Genomic DNA, 20,338 nt, shown 5'->3' with positions numbered 1-20,338 from the left:
TGTATGTCTTCGTTCCAACAACCAATGTAAAACCAAAAACATATGTTCCCACAACTTCCAATGAACCAAATATGCTCGCTGGGCTCACATGCTCTTCTTAAATACATATTTTTATGACAATTCTTCACAGCAATAATTTCATATGGGCATGGGAGTTACAAGTGGAACCATTTTTGGAATGTGACTCACTCGTTTAGCTCGACCCATTTCAGCAATTTCCAATTTCCTCAGTACCACCTCAACGGAATGTGGTACTTCTTGAGGTGTAGAAAGGATCTTGTCCAAATTGATATCACTCATAGTTGGTTTCTCCTCCATTTTCCCCTATGATAAATAACTATTTCTCTGAAAATAAAAATAGATATACTTTTGAAAGAAAAATAGATATGATATAATCTCCTATTTATCTCATGGGCTCTTTAAATAAATACACATTAAGTACCAAAAAATAAACATTTTTGATGAAGCCGAAGCAAAGTCTCATTCTTTCAGAACTGAGAACTTTGAAACACACTAACATAATAATAATAAATTACGTCATATACTTTGTTACATCATAGACTCCTTTCAGTTTTGGGGAGGAAATTCGATTTTACAAGTGAAACCTAGAATTATTGTAGGCCTAAGTGGATTTCTCCATCACCATTCTGAATAATACATTTTGCCCAGACATACTCTGCTATTTTCCCAGGAATGAGCTAACTAACACTGCGTGGCCATCTGGTCAAATTACTCTCACATCAGTGGTTTTGCCTCTATTATACTCCCTGCTATCGTTTAACACAGATACAAGACCATTATACTGTCAATGTACAGAAAAGGAATAACAAATACCACGTTATTCAAGAAAAATAAAACAGATTGCTTAGCTAGCTACATGCGTTTGTCTTATTGTTCATATGGCCGCCTTAGAGTAAGCACTGCCAAAATAAACGTTTTTATATTTTTCTCAAATACAAATAGATGTACTAACCATCATCAATATGTGTGGTTTGTAAATAGGGATAAAATGGTGACGACATCCAGTGTTTTTAATGGGTGGGGTTAACTCGTTGGGGAGGATCGGGTTAAAGTTGAAAGTTGAACAATTTTCCTTTTGTTGTCTTTTGTGTTGAGCAGAAGAGTGGAACCCGATCGAGCAGCAGCGTCTCTTCCCTTTTCCCCGAATCCTTTTAAAATTCCCTCCCGAACCTCTTCCCTTAATACCCTACCCTCCCCCTGAACACATCTCACAGTACGGTTCAGGTAAGGCTGCCCTAACTACTGCATTTTCTTTGGAATGAAGGACAGGGTTAACGGCGCCTGAACGAGTCTCAGGACCTAGGCCGCAACATTCAAAATTGCGGATTATCGTTACACATGCTAGTTTGCTAACATTGTGCTCATTCTGATTTGATTAACGTTAGTTAGCCAGTTAACGTTTGATATCTTCCTTTTTTAACTAGTTAGTTAATGGTTTTAAAAACAACCTAACGAGAACATGCAGCTTGCACAATATTGATGTATCCACACTACTGTACCCAAGGTATGGATAGTTTCTTATTAATTGATTAATTTAGGTTTTTCAACTCTTAACTAGTTTAGCTTGCTAGCCAATGTCACTGCTAGCCATACTGCTAGCTAGCTAACTCGTTGTCATTTCAAGTAGGCACTTGAAGTTTTGTCATTTTATTTCCATTATAGCAAGCATTCTGGTTTATATCCATAAAAAATGCTAGCTAGCAAACTTTACTACTAGCTAGCTACTACAGTAACTTTGTTTTAAAGTGTTTTGTATTTTCCAAGGTGTAAATAAAGGTAGTTAGCTAAGTAACTGTTAGCTAATGTTAGCAACTAAGTCTAGTTAGCGTCGCTACACAGGGCTGTTTCTTCCAGAGTTGTTTTACGTTAGCTAATCAATAGGCCGTTAACTAGCTAGCTACTATTATTATCTGAACCGGTACACTGCAATGTGAACGGAGTCAGTGAATCTTTGGTGTAGTTAAGGAATCAAGTTAATCGACGTGATTCACTTACGAGATGGCATCATCAGACTGGTACTATATCCATCTCATCTGGTCAACACATTCAGCAGCTAGTTATACTCTTTTCAGCTTAACACTCTATATAGAACAGTAACTAGTTCTGGTTGTTGGTTGTCCTCTGTAACTTAAAACTCAGCCGTTTATCTCTCTGGTCCCTCTTGTCTTGCAGACCTGATACTTTTGACCAGAGACTCGACTTCTTGGCCAGTCTAGACTAAAGACACTACAACAGCTATGGACACCAGTGTGGTTGAAGGAGGGCTCAATGTCACCCTTACTATTAGGCTACTTATGCACGGAAAGGTGGGTATGAACAGGAGATGGGTGATAGAGTTATGACCATTATTACACCATGGTTGTTCCGTTCACAAAACTCATTCATTACTGTGAATAGTCAGCATAAACCTAATCTCTTGCCACTGTCTTTAGTGAGGCACCAGAGACTAGCATAAACCTTGCACACTACATTGGATAACTTGGATATAATGGGGAAAACTAATACAGACAGGTTTCTTTCAATCTTGAGTAAAGCTATTAAGTGAATATGAAAAACGGATGGATTAGTGATATTGCTTTTCTTGTCTGCAGGAGGTTGGAAGCATTATTGGCAAGGTGAGTGTGTCTTTTTCCTGATGTTTCTCACTGTGTTCGGCTTTGTGCTGTTCAATCATGGCTGTGACTGTTGTGTAAACATCTAGCTGTGTTTAGCAGCGTAGGTATATTTACATACACTAGTGTTGCTTCCCATTGTATGGGTTGCACAAAAACACTCCATGGCGAAGCTAGAAGTTAAACCAAATCCATTTCAACTTACTGTGCCGGTGGGTAGGACAGTTGGTCATTATGAGAGGCGGGATTTCAGACAAAATATTGAAAGTGATGTATTATTAAAAACACTTTCCAAACGTGGGTCTGTTGTAGACTCACTTCCTATGCGCCATATATATTCACTTCACATGCGCCATATGTGGACAAAAAAGTAATAACTTGCGGGGAACTTTTATTTTGACGAGGTAACCAGAGAGGAATTGGGTCTACAACCGACCCAAGTTTGGCAAGTCAGTTTGGTAATGCATTCTTTTAGATATTTTCTCATTCACCCCGTCATAATCACCAACTGTCCTGCCCACCGGCCCAGTAAATTTGACTGTTTTTGTGCAACCCGATTCAATCGGGAGCAACAGTAGTGTATGTAAATATTGTGGTTCCTGTAATTTTTCTGCAGAAAGGAGAGTCTGTGAAGAAGATGAGAGAGGAGGTGAGTTGTCTGTATAGAAGTGTTGAAAGGAGTTTGAGAGAAGTAGACAATTCTATACATTTTACATGTCTGATTCTGACTCATGCTTCAGGGTTGACAGATTGCAATTTTAGAACCAAAATCAGGCTGGCACTGACAGAGCTTTAATTAATGACTGAATTCCTAAATGAAATATATGGAGTCTTAATATTTTAGCATTGTAATAAAGAAACAAGTGACTGTTTGTCTTGTGTAGAGTGGTGCTCGTATCAACATCTCAGAAGGGAACTGCCCAGAGAGGATCATCACCCTGGCAGGCCCCACCACCGCCATCTTTAAAGCCTTCTCCATGATCATCGAGAAGCTGGAGGAGGTTCGAATGAATCCTAACTACAGATTTCAAACAAGCCATGTATAACTCCCGAGGGGCGCAGCAGTCTAAGGCACTGCATCTCAGTGCAAGAGGTGTCACTACAGTCCCTGGTTTGAATCCAGGCTGTATCACATCCGGTAGTGTTTGGGAGTCCCATAGGGCTGCGCACAATTGGCCCAGCGTCGTCCGGGTTGGCCCGGGGTAGGCCGTCATTGTAAATAAGAATTTGTTCTTAACTGGCTTGCCTAGTTAAATAAAATATGTTTCAATCTGACTGGAACTGTATTAAAATGAAATTGTAAAGAAAATAGTTTTTATGCACCCAAAACCACACAATTTTGGAGTAAAAATACTAGTAGCAATTTCTGATTTTTCATAGTGAAGATCCTAAAACATCTATACAACCTAGATTCTAGGTCTTTGGACTGACGTCATCCTGACCAGTGTCTCCTATTGTATTCCCCACAGGACATCAGCAGCTCAATGACTAACAGCACGGCCACCAGTAAACCGCCAGTTACCCTGCGCATCGTTGTGCCTGCCAGCCAGTGTGGCTCGCTCATCGGCAAGGGCGGCTGCAAGATCAAGGAAATCAGAGAGGTAAGTATAGTACAGCCACACATGAGGCAGTCATCATTACAGCTGGTGGTTTCATGAGATATATTCTAAAGAGAAGTATTGACAATGGAATTTGAATGAACCCTTAGGAAATTCATCCAAAAACCTTTTTTGACCATTTGACCAATGGAAGATTCTTGCCAAACACCTGTCGTTGAATGCTATGATCCAACCTTTACTGACACCAGGGTTATTTTCGCCTAAGAATAATGCATCTTTGGCACAGGGTCACCACATGCAATTTTAATGTTTATTCAAAGAACTAGCTTTATTATTAGTAGTAGTAGTAGTATAATTGTCTGAAGATATTTTAAAAGAGAACTGTATCTCTGTAGTCGACAGGAGCTCAGGTGCAGGTGGCAGGAGACATGCTACCTAACTCCACGGAGCGGGCCATCACCATTGCAGGGACCCCCCAGCCCATCATCGAGTGTGTCAAGCAGATCTGTGTCGTCATGCTTGAGGTAGTAGTATGGGAACAATGGGGCACTACCCCTTATTTATCTTGGATTGTCAGGAATGTTACTTAGCTTCCTGATTTGATAACCATTGTTTTTCTACATTTGAAGTGCCTGCAAAATAACTACTGTGTATGTATAGTTTCCAGTTCCTAATAGTATTTGTTTCTCTCTCTCCTCAGTCTCCACCTAAGGGTGTAACCATCCCTTACAGGCCCAAACCCTCAGGCTCTCCCGTTATCTTTGCAGGTGGTCAGGTAAATAAACCAACCTAGTTAATCAACTAATTAGTCTGTAATTCATGTCAGTTGTTTGTTAATGAAGTTTCCCTTCTAAAATGATAGATAGCATTGTCATTTGTTTTAGGGAAGTTGAATACCACTGCATCTTTAGGTCTGTGTTACTACATTTAAGTAGTATAATTCTGCACTGTGCAGATGTCAGCACCATTGCCGATTGGCCAGCGTTTCTATGTTAGAAATCCCCTCCAGTAATTGTAGAGTAGCTGAGCTGACAGATGGGTTGAATGCCGGCTGGAGGGTGCATATGCATTTACCCGCATGACAATATCATTGTTTTGTGTGTAATGTGTTCTTTGTGTGTGTGTATACAGTGCCAGTCATAAGTATTCACCCCCTTTTGGATTCATTCACATTTTGTTACAAAGTGGGATTAAAATTGATTTCATTGTCATGTTTTGTCAACAATCTACACAAAATACTTTGTCAAATTGAAGATAAATGTATATATTTTTTTGATGAATGAAAAATAAGACCCTAATAAACCATGATTTAGATAAGTATTCGCCCCCTGAGTCAACAATGCATGTTAGAAACACCTTTGGCAGCGATTACAGCTGACTCTTCTTGAGTAAATACTTTGCACACCTGGATTTAGCAATATTTGCCTGTTATTCTTTTCAAAAGCTGTCATTGTTGGGGATCATGGCTGGACAGCAATTTTCAAGTCTAGTCATATATTTTCAAGTAGATTTAAGTCAGAACTGTAACTTGGCCACTCAAGAACATTTGCTGACTTCTTGAAAAGCAACTCTAGTGTAGATTTGACCTTGTGTTGTAGGTTATTGTCCTGCTGGAAGGGGAGTTATTTTCCCAGTGTCTGGTATAAAGCAGACTGAAGCATGTTTTCCTCTAGGATTTTGGCTGTGCTTAGCTCCTTCCCGGTTCTTTTTATCCTGAAACTCCCCAGCCTTTGCTGATGTCAAGCATACCCACAACACTGCAGTGACATGTTGGATTTGGGTGGAAGGTAGGCTAGCGGTTAGTGTTGGGCCAGTAACTGAAAGGTCGCCGACAAAAATGTGTGCTATTGAGCAAGGCACTTAAGCCTAATTGATGTGTAATGATCATGCTGTTTAATCAGCTTCTTGATATGCCACACTCCAAGTGGGCTGTCATGTGCCTTTTACTGAGGAGTGGCTTCCGTCTGGCCACTCTATCATAAAGGCCTGATTGGTGGAGTGCTGCAGAGATGGTTCTCTTTCTGGAAGGTTCCCCCGTCTCCACAGTGGAGCTCTGTCAGAGTGACCATTGGGTTCTTGGTCACCTCCCTGACCCAATGCCCTTCTCACCTGATTTCTAATTTTTGCCAGGTGGCCAGCTCTAGGAAGAGTATTGGTGGTTCCAAACTTCTTCCATTTAAGAATGATGGAGGCCACTGTGTTCTTGAGGACCATCAATACTGCAGAAATGTTTTGGTGCCCTTCACCAAATCTGTGCCTTGACACAATCCTGTCTCGGAGCTCCATGGACAGTTCATTCGACTTGGTTTTTGCTCTGACATGCACTGTCAACTGTGGAACCTTATATAGACATGTCCAATACATTTAATTTACCACAGGTGGACACCAATAGTTGTAGAAACATCTCAAGAATGATTCATGGAAACCGGATGCACCTGAGCTCAATTTCGAGTCTTATAGCAAAGGGTCTGTATACTCATGTATGTAAGGTATAAAAAAAAATATATAGGTACATTCTAAAACCCTGTTTTTGCTTTTTCATTATGGGCTATTGTATGTAGATTGCTGAGGGGGGGAAATATTATTTAATCCATTTTAAAATAAAGCTGTAACGTAACAATGTGGAAAAGGTCAGGGGGTCTGAATACTTTCCATATGGAAGGGGTAGTTATTACACCCCTATTTCATACAGGGTGAGTCCATGTAACTTACGTGATTTGTTAAGTCAAATTTTTACTCTTAACCTATACTGAACAAAAATATAAATGCAACAATTATATTTTTTAGTGTTACAGTTCATTTAAGGAAATCAGTCAATTGAAATGAATGAATTAGGCCCTAATCTATGGATTTCTCATGACTGGGAATACAGATATGCATCTGTTAGTCACATATGTCTTAATAAAAAGGTAGGGGGTGGATCAGAAACCAGTCAGTATCTTGTGACCATTTGCCTTATGCAGCTCAACACATCTCCTTCGCATAAAGTTGATACTTACGACATGGCCGTGCATTATAATGTTGAAACATGAGGTGATGTTTGAGGATGAATGGCATGACAATGCGCCTCAGGATCTAGGCACGGTATCTGTGTGCCATCAATAAAATGCAATTGTTGATTGTCCGTAGCTTATGCCTGCCCATACCATAACCCCACTGCCACCATGGGGCACTCTGTTCACAGCGTTGACATCAGCAAACCGCTCACCCACAAGTCGGCATAGACTTGGTCTGCGGTTATGAGGCTGGTTGGACGTGCTGCCAAATTCTCTAAATCGACGGAGGTGGTAGTTGCCAAGTTCCATTGGCAGCAGCTCTGGTGGATATTCATGCAGTTAGCATGCCAATTGCACGGTCCCTCAGAACTTGAGACATCTGTGGTGTTGTGTGACAACTATAAATTTTAGTGGCCTTTTATTGAACCCAGCACAAGGTGCACCTGTGTAATTATGCTGTTTAATCAGCTTCTTGATTTGCCACCTGTCAGGTTGATGGATAGTCTTGGCAATGGAGAAATGCTCACTAACAAGGGTGTAAAGAAATTTGTGAGCACCATTTGCAAGAAATATTTTTGTGTGAATGGAAAGTTTCTGGGATCTTTCATTCTTATGAAACATGGGACCAACACTTCATGTTTCGCTGATATTTTAGTTCACTATTTTTAGAAATGCCTAAATTACTATTTTAGTTATTACATTTTTATTGTTAAAGATTTCTCTTCACTTTAACATTATGGAATACTTTATACAGATAAATGACCAATTACAATAAAGCATTTTTAAGAAAATAAATCCATGGGGGAGTGACTACTTATGTGTGTTGATGTATGAATTACCCCATAACATTTTTCTCATTCCAGACATCCAAGGTCATAGGTCCCCAGTGTACTACAGCCTATATATTTGCGTGTTTGTCTGTACATTCACTTGGTGTGTATGCATGTGCATGCACTTTGTTTCTGTTTCCCTTGCGCCCTCCTAAGTGCTATTCTCTCATTGCAGGCATACGCTGTCCAAGGACAGCACGCCATTCCACAGCCTGACGTAAGTGAAGGTCATTCTGTAAGTGAGCCCATATATCTACACATACAGTCAACCCTCCTGGGTAGCCATGGCATCCACCCTCTATTACATGCTGTACTTTTTGTCCCTCCCCCCTGAGCACCCAAGTTCCATTTTTTGTTTCAAGTCATGCACTGCAATGATGCAATGCTAAGGCCTAATTGTAGTTCTAAACACAGTTGGTTGTTTCAATGACTTTGTTGCCGTGTGTATTGTTTAGTTTCTCTGCACACCAATTATGTTTGATAGGAATTCTGAATTTAGGCTTTGACTCATTGGCTTGATTGTGATCCTATGCTAGTCTTCTATTGTCAATCAATCCATTGTGTTGAGTTGCTGCATGTATGGTAATTATAAAAAATTGACAGCACATAGTACTGTAAAGTAATTGCTCAGAAGCCCCGCATTCCGGCCTCCTGAGTGGCGCAGTGGTTTAAGGCACTGCTTCGCAGTGCTTGAGGTGTTACTACAGAACCGGGTTCGTTCACTGGCCATGACCAGGAGTCCAATAGGGAGCTGCACAATTGGCCCAGCGTCGCCGGGGTTAGGGGAGGGTTTGACCAGGGGGACTTTACTTGGTTCGTCGCGTTCTAGCGACTCCTTTCGGCGGCCGGGCGCCTGCAAGCTGACTTCCGATCGTAGTTGAACGTTTCCTCTGACACATTGGTACAGCTGGTTTCCAGGTTAAGCGGGTGGGTGTTAAAGAGCGCGGTTTGGCGGGTCATGTTTCAGAGGACGCTTGACTCTACCTTCAATAATTGGATCACAATTGGAGAGAGAATTAAATTAAAGAGGCCTACATTCTCTATGTAGGATGCATGATATTTCAGCCTATGGTATCGGCTGACAATGGCCCTTAATCGTTCCAGTATCTGACGATAATTTCATAGCCAATGTTTTCTGCAGATATTTCGTAGTGTTAAATCTTCGCCAATAATTTATCGTTGTCGACAGAATTTTTTACATTTATTTTGTAGGTATTTTATTAGGATCCTCATTAGCTGTTGCAAAAGCATCAGCTACTCTTCCTGGTGTCCACACAAAACATGTCATAATACAGAACATTAATGGACAAGAACAGCTCAAGGACAGAACGGCGTCAATTAAAAAAAAGGCACTCGTAGCCTACATATCAATACATACACACAAACGATCTAGGTCAAATAGGGGAGAGGCGTTGCGTTATGCTTGTTTTTTAAATTCAGGTTTGCTGTTCATTTTAACATTATGAAATAGAACAGAGTTCCATGCAACAATGGATCTATATAATACTGTACACTTTCTTGAATTTGTTATGGATTTGGGGACTGTGAAAATACCCCACCAGACATGCCACCAGGGATAAGTGTGTACCGTATGTCAGAGCTTTGTGTATGTTGACTATGCAATCAATTTGGGATTTAATCAATCAATTAAACTTATTTAAAGCCCTTTTTTACATCAGCAGATGACTCGGGGAAAGTGCTATACAGAAACTAGGGATGCACGATATATCGGTGAACATATCGTAATCAGCCGACATTAGCTAAAAATGCCAATATCGGTATCTGCCGATGTCTAGTTTAACGACTGATGTGCAAAACGATGTCAAAGCTGACGTGCATACCTATATAACGAAGATGCATGATGTAATGACGCCACATAAATGTTGCACTATACGTGCAACACAGCATTCCTAAACTAGCCCACAATGTCTGCTGTGTGGATCAAGCAGTCAACAAGTCAAAATTTTAGCGAGACAACTCAAAGGCAATCCATTAAAGCCAAGATAATGGAATTCATTGCCCTTGACAATCAACCGCTCTCTGTTGTGGCTGATGTTGGCTTTCGCCGACTGGTCGAGCACCGGTTAACACTACCAAGTGTGCTATTTTTCCGATGTTACACAGTAATAGTGTCACTGCTATTACAGTGCCTTGCGAAAGTATTCGGCCCCCTTGAACTTTGCGACCTTTTGCCACATTTCAGGCTTCAAACATAAAGATATAAAACTGTATTTTTTTGTGAAGAATCAACAACAAGTGGGACACAATCATGAAGTGGAACGACATTTATTGGATATTTCAAACTTTTTTAACAAATCAAAAACTGAAAAATTGGACGTGCAAAATTATTCAGCCCCTTTACTTTCAGTGCAGCAAACTCTCTCCAGAAGTTCAGTGAGGATCTCTGAATGATCCAATGTTGACCTAAATGACTAATGATGATAAATACAATCCACCTGTGTGTAATCAAGTCTTATATCTTTATGTTTGAAGCCTGAAATGTGGCAAAAGGTCGCAAAGTTCAAGGGGGCCGAATACTTTCGCAAGGCACTGTAGATACATACTATGGAACGCTAGCCAGCTATTTAACCCTGTTGCCCAAAGCTAACTTCATCTGGCTAGTGAGGCTCAACCGGAGCGGGTTATGTGTTGTGAAGCTTGCCACAATAAGGATTAGGCACAATAGTGGAATTTACGGTTTGCCTTCAAATTTAAAGTATGTCATTGAGTGATGCAAATTAATACAAATAGTAGAATTATACTATACTTTTATTTTGAAGGCTAACCGCAAAGTCCACTATTGTGGCTAGCTTCACATTGATGGGTCTGACCACCATTAATCAAATAAGAACTCTCATATAAATTAGGGTTATTTTAGATGACACCTAGCTATTAGTATCCTAGCTAATTATAGCTACTGAAACAGGTTATTTGACTTGTATCATTTTTGACACACAAAGACCCAAACGGCGTTCCATAGAAATCCTGGTTGAGAATGAAAAGACTGGACAAATGAACAAAACAGCACAGCAAGTAAGTGAAATAAATACGTTTTGATGAAGTTTTATTGGTAACGGGGACATAGGTAAATGCCAACAAATGAACTTTTTTTGTGCGTAACCTTTTTTTAAACTAGGTAAGTCAGTTAAGAACAAATTCTTATTTACAATGACGGCCCGGACAATGCTGGGCCAATTGTGCGCCGCCCTATGGGACTCCCAATCACGGCCGGATGTTGTTATTATTACAGTCTAGACTAGTGATGCCTCTTACCCTGAGATACAGTGCCTTAGACCGCTGTGTCTGTATGTAACTATTTACCTGTACTAGATTGCTTAAAATGCTGCTAAAATTTGAAATGTCGGTTATCGGTATCAGGGTTTTTTTGTCAAAGAAAATATTGGATATTGGCCAAAAAATGTCATATCAGTGCATCACTAACAGAAACCCAGCCTAAAACCCCAAACAGCAAGCAAAGCAGATGTAGAAGCATGGTGGCTAGGAAAAACTCCCAAGAAAGGCAGGAACCTAGGAAGAAACCTTGAGGAACCAGGCTCTGAGGGGTGGGCAGTCCTCTTCTGGCTGTGCCGGGTGGAGATTAGAACAGTACATGGTCACGGTGTTCAAACATTCATAGATGACCAGCAAGGTCAAATAATAATAATCGCAGTGGTTGTTGAGGGTGCAACAGATCAGCAACTCCGGAGTAAATGTCAGTTGGATTTTCATAGCCGATCATTGAGTTAGAGAAAGCAGGTGCGGTAAAGAGAGAGTCGAAAACAGCAGGTCCGGGATAAGGTAGCACGTCCGGTGAACAGGTCAGGGTTCCATAGCCGCAGGCAGAACAGTGACACTGGAGCAGCAGTACGACCAGGTGGACTGGGGACAGCAAGGAGTCATCAGGCAAGGTGGTCCTGAGGCTTGGTCCTAGGGCTCAGGTCCTCTGAGAGAAGAGCGAGAATTAGAGGAAACATACTTAAATTTACACATGACACCGGATAAGACACGAGAAATACTCCAGATATAACAGACTGACTATAGCCTCCCGTCACAAACTATTGCAGCATAATTACTGGAGGCTGAGACCGGAGGGGTCGGGAGACACTGTGGCCCCGTCTGACTATACCCCCAGACAGGGCCAACCAGGCAGGATATAACCCAGCCCCCGCACCACTAGAGGGATATCTTCAACCACCAACTTACTACCCTGAGACAAGGCAGAGTATAGACCATGAAGATCTCCCCCACGGCACAAACCTGAAGGGGGTGCCAAATCACATCAGTGACTCAACTCACTTAAGTGACGCACCTCTGCTGGGGACGGCATGGGTGAGCACCAGTAAGTCAGTGACTCATCCCCCGTAATATGGTTATAGGCAGAGAATCCCAGTGGAGAAAGGGGAACTGGCCAGGCAGAGACTGCAAGGGTGGTTCGTTGCTCCAGTGTCTCTGTTCACTTTCATACCCCTAGCTCAGACTACACTCAATCATAGGACCCTGAAGAGATGAGTCTTCAATAAAGAGCTCTATAGGAGAAAGCCCTGCCTCCAGTTGTTTGCTTAGAAATTCTAGGGACGATAAGGAGGCCTGCATCTTGTGACTGTAGCATAGGGGTAGGTATGTACGGCAAGACCAAATCGGAAACATGGATAGGAGCAAGCCCGTGTAATGCTTTGTAGGTTAGCAGTAAAACCTTTTAATCAGCGCTAGGGAAACTAGTGTAGAGAGGCTAGCACTGGAGTAATATGATCACATTTTTTGCTTCTAGTCAAGTTTATTTAGTGCATTATCCGGGTAGCTGGAAAGTAGAGCATTGCAGTAGTATAATCTAGAAGTGACAAAAGCATGGATTAATTTTCTGCATAAATTTTGGACAAAGTTTCAGATTTTTGCAATGTTACGTAGATGAAAAAAGCTGTCCTTGATATGTTCGTCAAAAGCGAGATCAGGGTTCAGACACGCCGAGGTCCTTTACAGTTTTATTTGAGACGATTGCACAACCATCAAGATTGTCAGATCCAACAGAAGATCTCTTTAGTTTCTTGGGACCTAGAACTAGCATCTCTGTTTTGTCAGAGTTTTTAAAAGTAAAACATCCACTTCCTTGTGTCTGAAACACAGGCTTCCAGGGAGGGCAATTTTGGGACTTCACCATGTTTCATCGAAATGTACACCTGTGTATCGTCCTCATAGCAGTGAAAGTTAACATTGTTTCCAAATGGCATTACCAAGAGGTTTTTTATATATATCAGTGAAAACAAGAGGTCCTAAAACGGAAACCTTGAGGAACACCGAAATTTTATAGTTGATTTGTCAGAGGACAAACCATCCAGAGACAAACTGATATCTTTCCGACGGATAAAATCTAAACCATGCCAGAACTTGTCCGTGTAGACCAATTTGGGTTTCCAATCTCTCCAAAAGAATGTGGTGCTCGATAGTATCAAAAGCAAGTACAGTCTCAGTGCTATGATGGGGTCTAAAACCAGACTGAAGCATTTTGTATGCATTGTTAGTCTTCAGGAAGGCAGTGAGTTGCTGCGCAACAGCTTTTTCAAAAAAATTAGCGCAATGGGAGATTTGATATAAATTTAAATTTTTGTACATTTTCTTTTTTTTTAGTCTTAAGTTTTTAAAAATATATATTTTCTGGTTCCAGGTTTGGCTTTTTCAAGAAAGGCTTTATCGCTGCCACTTTTTAGTGAGTTTGGTACACATCCGGTGGATAGGGAGCTGTTTTATGTTCAACATATGAGGGCCAAGAACAGGAAGCAGCTCTTTAGTTAGTTTAGTTGGAGTAGGATCCAGTATGCAGCTTGACGGTTTAGAGGCCCTGACTATTTTCATCAATGTGTCAAGAGATATACTACTGTATTAAGAAACTTGAGTGTCTCCCTTGAGCCTAGGTCCTGGCAGTGTTGTGCAGACTCCGGACAACTGAGCTTTGGAAAAATATGCAGATTTAAAGAGGAGTCCGTAATTTGCTTTCTAATGAGCATGATCTTTTTGTCAAAGAACTTTATGAATTTATCACTGCTGAAGTGAAAGCAATCCTCTCTTGGGGAATGCTGCTTTTTCGTTAGCTTTGCAACAGTATCAAAAATAAATATATGATTGTTCTTATTCTCCTAAATTAAGTTGGAAAAATAATGATCGAGCAGCTGTGAGGGCTCTACTGCACGGTACTGTCTTTCCAATCTAATCAGAAGACTTAGTTTGGTGTAGCGCCATTTCCGTTCCAATTTTCTTGAAGCATGCTTCAGGGCTTGGGTATTTTCTGTTTACAAGGGAGCGAGTTTCTTATGACAAATGTTTTATGGGTGCGACTGCATCTAGAGTATTATGGAAGGTTAAATTAAGTTCCTCAGATGGTTAACCGATTGTTGTACTCTGTCCTTGGGTAGGTGGAGGGAGTCTGGAAGGGCATCCATGTATCTTTGAGTTGTCTAAGATTTTATAGCACGACTTTTGATGATCCTTGGTTGGCGTCTGAGCAGATTATTTGTTGTGATTGCAAACGTAATAAATTGGTGGTCCGCTAGTCTAGGATTATGAGGAAAAACATTTAGATCCACAACATTTATTCCACGGGACAAAACTAGGTCCACAGTATGTATGACTGGCATGGAGTAGGTCCGGAGACATGTTGGACAAAACTCACTTAGTCGATGATGGCTCTGAAAGCCTTTTGGAGTGGGTCTGTGGACTTTTCCATGTGAATATTAAAGTCACCAAAAATTTGAATATGATCTGCCATGACTACAAGGTCCGATTAGGATCTCAGTGAGGAACGCTGTATACGGCCCAGGAGGCCTGTAAACAGTAGCTATAAAAAGTGATTGAGTAGGCTGCATAGATTTCATGACTAGAAGCTCAAAGACATTTTTTCCCCTCTTTTTTTTTATGTGTTAATTGAAATTTGGAATCGTAAATGTTAGCAACACCTCTGCCTTTGCGGATAGGTGGGAGATATGGTCACTATTGTAACCAGGAGAAGAGGCCTCATTTAACACAGTAAATTCATCAGGCTTAAGCCATGTTTCAGTCAGGCCAATCACATCAAGATTATGATCAGTTAATTGTTAATAGTTAATTGACTATAACTGCCTTGGAAGTGAGGGATCTAACATTAAGTACCCCTATTTTGAGATGTGAGATATCACAATTTCTTTCAATACAGACAGGAATGGAGGTCTTTATTCCAGTGAGATTGCTGAAACGAACACTGCCATGTTTAGTTTTGCCCAACCTAGATCGAGGCACTGACACGGTCGCAATGGGGATAGCTGAGCTGACTACACTGACTGTGCTAGTGGTAGACTCCACTAACCTGGCAGGCTGGCTATCTCATTGTGAAGTTAGAGCCCTGTCTAGGTTCATAGATAAGATGAGAGCACACATCCAGCTAGGATGGAGTCCGTCACTCCTCAGCAGGCCAGGCTTGGTCCTGAGTTCCAGAAAGAGGGAGAATTTGTAGATAATTGGATCTTTTGAGAGGGGCAGAAAACTGTTTTCAACCAGCGATTGAGTTGAGACTGCTGGAGAGCTCATCACTCCCCACAAACTGGGAGGGGGCCAGAGACAATTACTCGAATGATTGCTCATTGCTACAGCATTTCCTTCCAGAAGCCATGAGAAAATTTCCCGGCTGCGGGGACTGTGCGAGGGGATTTATATTACTATCTGTACTTAGCTTCGGCTGGTGGAGGTCCTGTAGAACCATGCCAAGATAAAGCATCCAGGTAAAAATAAAAAATTGAGGGGGGAGATATAAAACGGTAATTTAAAAAAAGTAAAGTTGGCAGGTAGCAAAGTAACACGTAAACAAGTCCACAATTTGTGACAGGAAATGACATCAGCAGTCTCTTTTTATATAGTTTCTTATTAACATAAGTGATGCAGTCACTCTCTTCCTCCTCTTAGCCAAAAATATAAGAGTTGAGGGCCTAAAGAGCTGCCCTGCAGTACGCCACACTTTGTTTTTGACATTAGAGAAGCTTCCATTAAAGAAAACCCTTTGAGATCTATTAGATTGCCATATTGTGGATTTAGCGCGGAGGTTGAAAAGCCATAACACAAGTTTTCTCAACAGGTTATGGTCAATAATATCAAAGCTGCACTGAAATCTAACAGTACAGCTCCAACAATCTTAGTATCAGTTTCTTTCAACCAATCATGAGTCATTTGTGTCAGTGCAGTACATCTTAAGAGACCATCTTCTGTATACCATCCCTACCTTATCATAACAACTGATTGGCTCAAATTCATTAAGAAGACAAATTAGGTTTTAACAAGGCACAGCTGTTAATTGAAATGCATTCCAGGTGACCACCTTATGAAGCTGGGTGAGGAAATGCCAAGAGTGTGCAAAGGGGCGGCAGGGTAGCCTAGTGGTTAGAGCATTGGACTCGTAACTTCAAGGTTAAAAGTTCAAATCCCCGAGCTTACAAGGTACAAATCTGTCGTTCTGCCCCTGAACATGCAGTTAACCCACTGTACCTAGGCCGTCATTGAAAATAAGAATTTGTTCTTAACTGACTTTCCTAGTTAAATAAAGGTTAAAAAAAATGTTTTAAAAAGCTGTCATCAATGCAAAGGGTGGATACTTTGAAGAATCTCTTAAATATATTTTGATTTAACACTTGGCTACTACATGATTCCATATGTTAGTTCGAAGTTTTGATGTATTCACTACAATGTACACACACGTTTTTATTTTTACTATTTTCTACAATCTTTTGACTGGTACTGTGTATATATATAATTGGCTGATCATAGCCCTCTGTCTCCTGACTTATTATGTCTGTCTGTCTGTCTCCTTTCATCCCCCCCCTCTGTTAATCTCTTTCCATCTTTCGCTCTTCCTTTCCATCTCCCTCTCCAAAGCTTACCAAACTCCACCAGCTGGCCATGCAGCAGAGCCCTTTCCCCATTGCTCCCAACAACCAGGGTTTCCAAGGTAGGTCACAGAGGAAGGATTGAGACAGGAAGCATTTGATTGACGTGTTATTTGTTTATACGGTACATTGTGTGCAAAGTTGGCTTTGTAGGTACTGAGTGTTTTTCTCTCTTTAGCTGGGATGGATTCTTCTGCACAAACTAGTTCCCATGAGCTGACCATTCCAAATGATGTAAGTGTCCCCATCCACCCTTGAATTCTCTCACCTGTTCTCGTTACTTCAGCTGAAGTTTAATGTAAATAATTCAGCCATTTGGTTAGTCTATTTGTCTAATATACTTGTCTGATCTGTGTTCTTAGCAGACACCTATTTAAATCGAACTTCCCATTTACAGTGTGTTCGGGAAGTAGTCAGACTCCTTTGACTTTTTCCATATTTTGTTACATTACAGCCTTATTCTAAAATTGATTAAATCATTTTTTTCCCCTCAATCTCCACACAATATCCCATAATGATGGAGAGAACCAGGTTTTTAGAAATGTTGGCAAATTCATTAAAAAGAAAAAACATTACTTATTTACATAACTATTTGGACCCTTTGCTATGAGACTTGAAATTGGGCTCCAGTGCATCCTATTTCCATTGATCATCCTTGATGTTTCTACGACTTGATTGGAGTCCACCTGTGGTATATTAAATTGATTGGACATGATTTGGAAAGGCACACACCTGTCTATATAATGTCCTACAGTTGACAGTGTATGTCAGAGCAAAGACCAAGCCATGAGGTCTAAGGAATTGTTCGTAGAGCTCCGAGACAGGATTGTGTCGAAGCACAGGTCCGGGGAAAAGGTACCAAAAAATGTCTGCAGCATTGAATGTCCCCAAGAACACAATGGCCTCTATCATTCTTAAATGGAAGAAGTTTGGAACCACCAAGATCCCGATGGTCACTCTGACAGAGTTTCTCTGTGGAGATGGGAGAAACTTCCAGAAGAGCCCAATCTCTGCAGCACTCCACCAATCAGGCCTTTTATGTTTGAGTGGCCAGACGGAAGACACACTTTAGTAAAAGGCACATCACAGCCTGCTTGGAGTTTGCCAAAAGGCACCCAAGGACTGACCATGAGAAACAAGATTATCTGGTCTGATGAAACCAAGATTGAAGTCTTTCGCCTGACTGCCAAGCGTCACATCTGGAGGAAACCTGCCACCATCCCTACGGTGAAGCACGGTGGTGGCAGCATCATGCTGTGGGGATGTTTTTCACCGGCATGGACTGGGAGACTAGTCAGGATCGAAGCAAAGATGAATGACACGAAGTACAGAGAGCCTTGATGAAAACCTGCCCAGGACCTCAGACAACGACAATGACCCTGAGCACACAGCCAAGACAACACAGGAGTGGCTTTGGGACAAGTCTCTGAATGTTGTTAAGTGGCCCGGACTTGAACCCGATCTTACATCTCTGGAGAGGCCAGAAATGGGTGTGCAGTGACGCTCCCCATCCAGCCTGACAGAGCTTGAGAGGCTCTGCAGAGAATGGGATAAACTCCCAAAATACAGGTGTGCCAAGCTTGAAGCGTTATACCCAAGAAGACTTGAGGCGGTAATTGCTGCCAAAGGTGCTTCAACAAATTACTGAGTAAAGGGTCTGAATACTTGTTTCATTTAAAAAAAATACATTTGCAAGAATTTCTAAAAACCTGGTGTGTGTGTGTGGATCAAATGAGAAAATAGATTAAGGTTTTAACATAACAAAATGTGGAAAACGTCAAGGGGTCTGAATACTTTCCGAATGCACTGCATCTCTTGAAGTGGTTGAAATGTCTTGTATTCTCTGACTCGCTCCCTCTTCCCTTCCTTGCCTCAGTTGATTGGTTGCATCATTGGCCGTCAGGGGGCTAAGATCAATGAGATCCGTCAGATGTCTGGGGCTCAGATCAAGATCGCCAACCAAGTGGAGGGCTCCACTGACAGGCAGGTTACCATCACCGGCTCCCCTGCCGGCATCAGCCTGGCTGAGTACCTGATCAATGCCAGGTAAGGGATAACACACTGGACTAGACTAGTATGACTGGGAAATAAAAGCAGCTTGTATACAAATGTTAGTTTTTTGTTTTGATTCACCTCATTTGTTGTGTTGCTGTAGGCTGTCCTCTGAAGCTACTGGACTGGCCGCCAACTGACACAGAGGATCTTCATCAGCACCTGACGTAACCCCCCCCCTGCTTTTTTACAGAGTCCCTCACTGAAGTTAATGCAAAAACCAAGTATTTTCAACTTACTGTTTTCTCTTTTCCTTTGGTTAAACACCTACATACTCAGTTGTAATTACATCAATGTATTTTATTTATTTATGTTTTTAAATTCCCTTTGCAAATAGTTATTTTGAAAGATATTTTGTCTTTGGTAATTTTTTTGATGTTCTGTTTTGAAATGGGAGAAATCTGAAAAAGCATAATATTTTGTCAGATTTTTCTTACAAAATGTTTTTTTTTAAGAATACCCAATAATAACATACTAGATGGACTGTTTTTTTCCCCCTGCATTTGATTAATTTTTATCTGTATTTATTTTTTATTTAATACACACCAGTCCTCGTGTTAGAATTCACTGATATTTGACATTCTTTAAAGCTGAACTTCCAGAACGAGGCATTGTGGGCAATGGGTATACGTGGGGTGTAAATGATGTACTCTTTTAAAAAATAAAAAAAATGTAATGAAAGACAATGTCAGAAAATAATTGAAACGTCTCTAAAGTGGGACTATGAGGAGAATTTAACTGAATTCTGTGTCACCTCTTATTTACTGTATAATTATTTTGTCATTCCTGTTTCCATCCTCTTTTTTTTTTTTTTTTATCTGGACATTTGAGTGTTGTGTACTGGATTCTGATAGGGTTGGGTGGGTGGGGCATGGTAACCCAGAGACAATGGGCTGGAGGGATGGATTTATTTTCTCAGAAATTACTAAAATAATAATGATAATAACATTGGAATATTTGTTTTAAATAGAGAAAATATTTTTTTTAACTGCTGGGGGCTAGGGGCAAAACTCCCCAAAAAGACTTGTGGGTCTTTATATGATCAGACTTGAGGTATTAATTTAAAATAACTAGAAGGGAGATTATATAACTAACACTAGTTTCCTCCTTTGCCTGGGTCAGATTTTATTTTGTATTATTCTTTGCAGGATGAAGAAACATGTTTTTGTGCACGTTTTCAAACTATTGTAGATTTGGGTGCAACTGAATTGTTGAACTTAAATACAGAAATAAAAATGTGAAATGCTTAAACTACCTCTGGCTATAAGCAGTCTTTTTATTTAAACATTTCCTGGGGTAAACATGAGTAGCTTTCCTACTACTAATGTAAAAATAAACTGCCTGAACTCAATGAATAGAGATGGCACAATG

The 20,338-nt window shown here is 40.8% G+C and overlaps 1 protein-coding gene across 4 annotated transcripts; it reads left to right on the top strand.

The window, feature by feature from the left end:
- The first annotated feature begins 1,085 nt into the window (after positions 1 to 1,085).
- LOC135528029 (poly(rC)-binding protein 2-like) lies at positions 1,086 to 20,221 on the top strand. Of its 4 annotated transcripts, none has more exons than XM_064956792.1 (13): positions 1,086 to 1,245; positions 2,194 to 2,327; positions 2,613 to 2,636; positions 3,250 to 3,282; positions 3,518 to 3,634; positions 4,103 to 4,234; positions 4,588 to 4,716; positions 4,893 to 4,967; positions 8,194 to 8,235; positions 16,905 to 16,977; positions 17,094 to 17,149; positions 18,792 to 18,961; positions 19,071 to 20,221. In XM_064956792.1, the coding sequence occupies exons 2-13, from the start codon at positions 2,259 to 2,261 to the stop codon at positions 19,105 to 19,107; spliced, it is 957 nt and encodes a 318-aa protein (XP_064812864.1). In that variant the 5' UTR covers positions 1,086 to 1,245; positions 2,194 to 2,258; the 3' UTR covers positions 19,108 to 20,221. The 4 variants fall into 4 exon arrangements, with proteins under 4 accessions (XP_064812864.1, XP_064812862.1, XP_064812863.1 ...); XM_064956790.1 differs by having other exon boundaries at positions 8,194 to 8,253; XM_064956791.1 differs by having other exon boundaries at positions 4,588 to 4,719.
- The last annotated feature ends 117 nt before the right edge of the window (positions 20,222 to 20,338 follow it).

Source organism: Oncorhynchus masou, chromosome 33 (assembly GCF_036934945.1).
Source record: "Oncorhynchus masou masou isolate Uvic2021 chromosome 33, UVic_Omas_1.1, whole genome shotgun sequence".
NCBI lineage: Eukaryota > Metazoa > Chordata > Actinopteri > Salmoniformes > Salmonidae > Oncorhynchus > Oncorhynchus masou.
This window is presented reverse-complemented; position numbering and strand designations above follow the sequence as displayed.

Coding starts and splice junctions, on each gene's coding strand:
- LOC135528029 (XM_064956789.1), top strand. CDS start 2,259: ATGGACACCAGTGTGGTTGAAGGAGGGCTCAATGTCACCCTTACTATT. Junction 2,637..3,249: donor TTGGAAGCATTATTGGCAAG/GTGAGTGTGTCT, acceptor ATTTTTCTGCAG/AAAGGAGAGTCTGTGAAGAA. Junction 3,283..3,517: donor TGAAGAAGATGAGAGAGGAG/GTGAGTTGTCTG, acceptor TGTCTTGTGTAG/AGTGGTGCTCGTATCAACAT.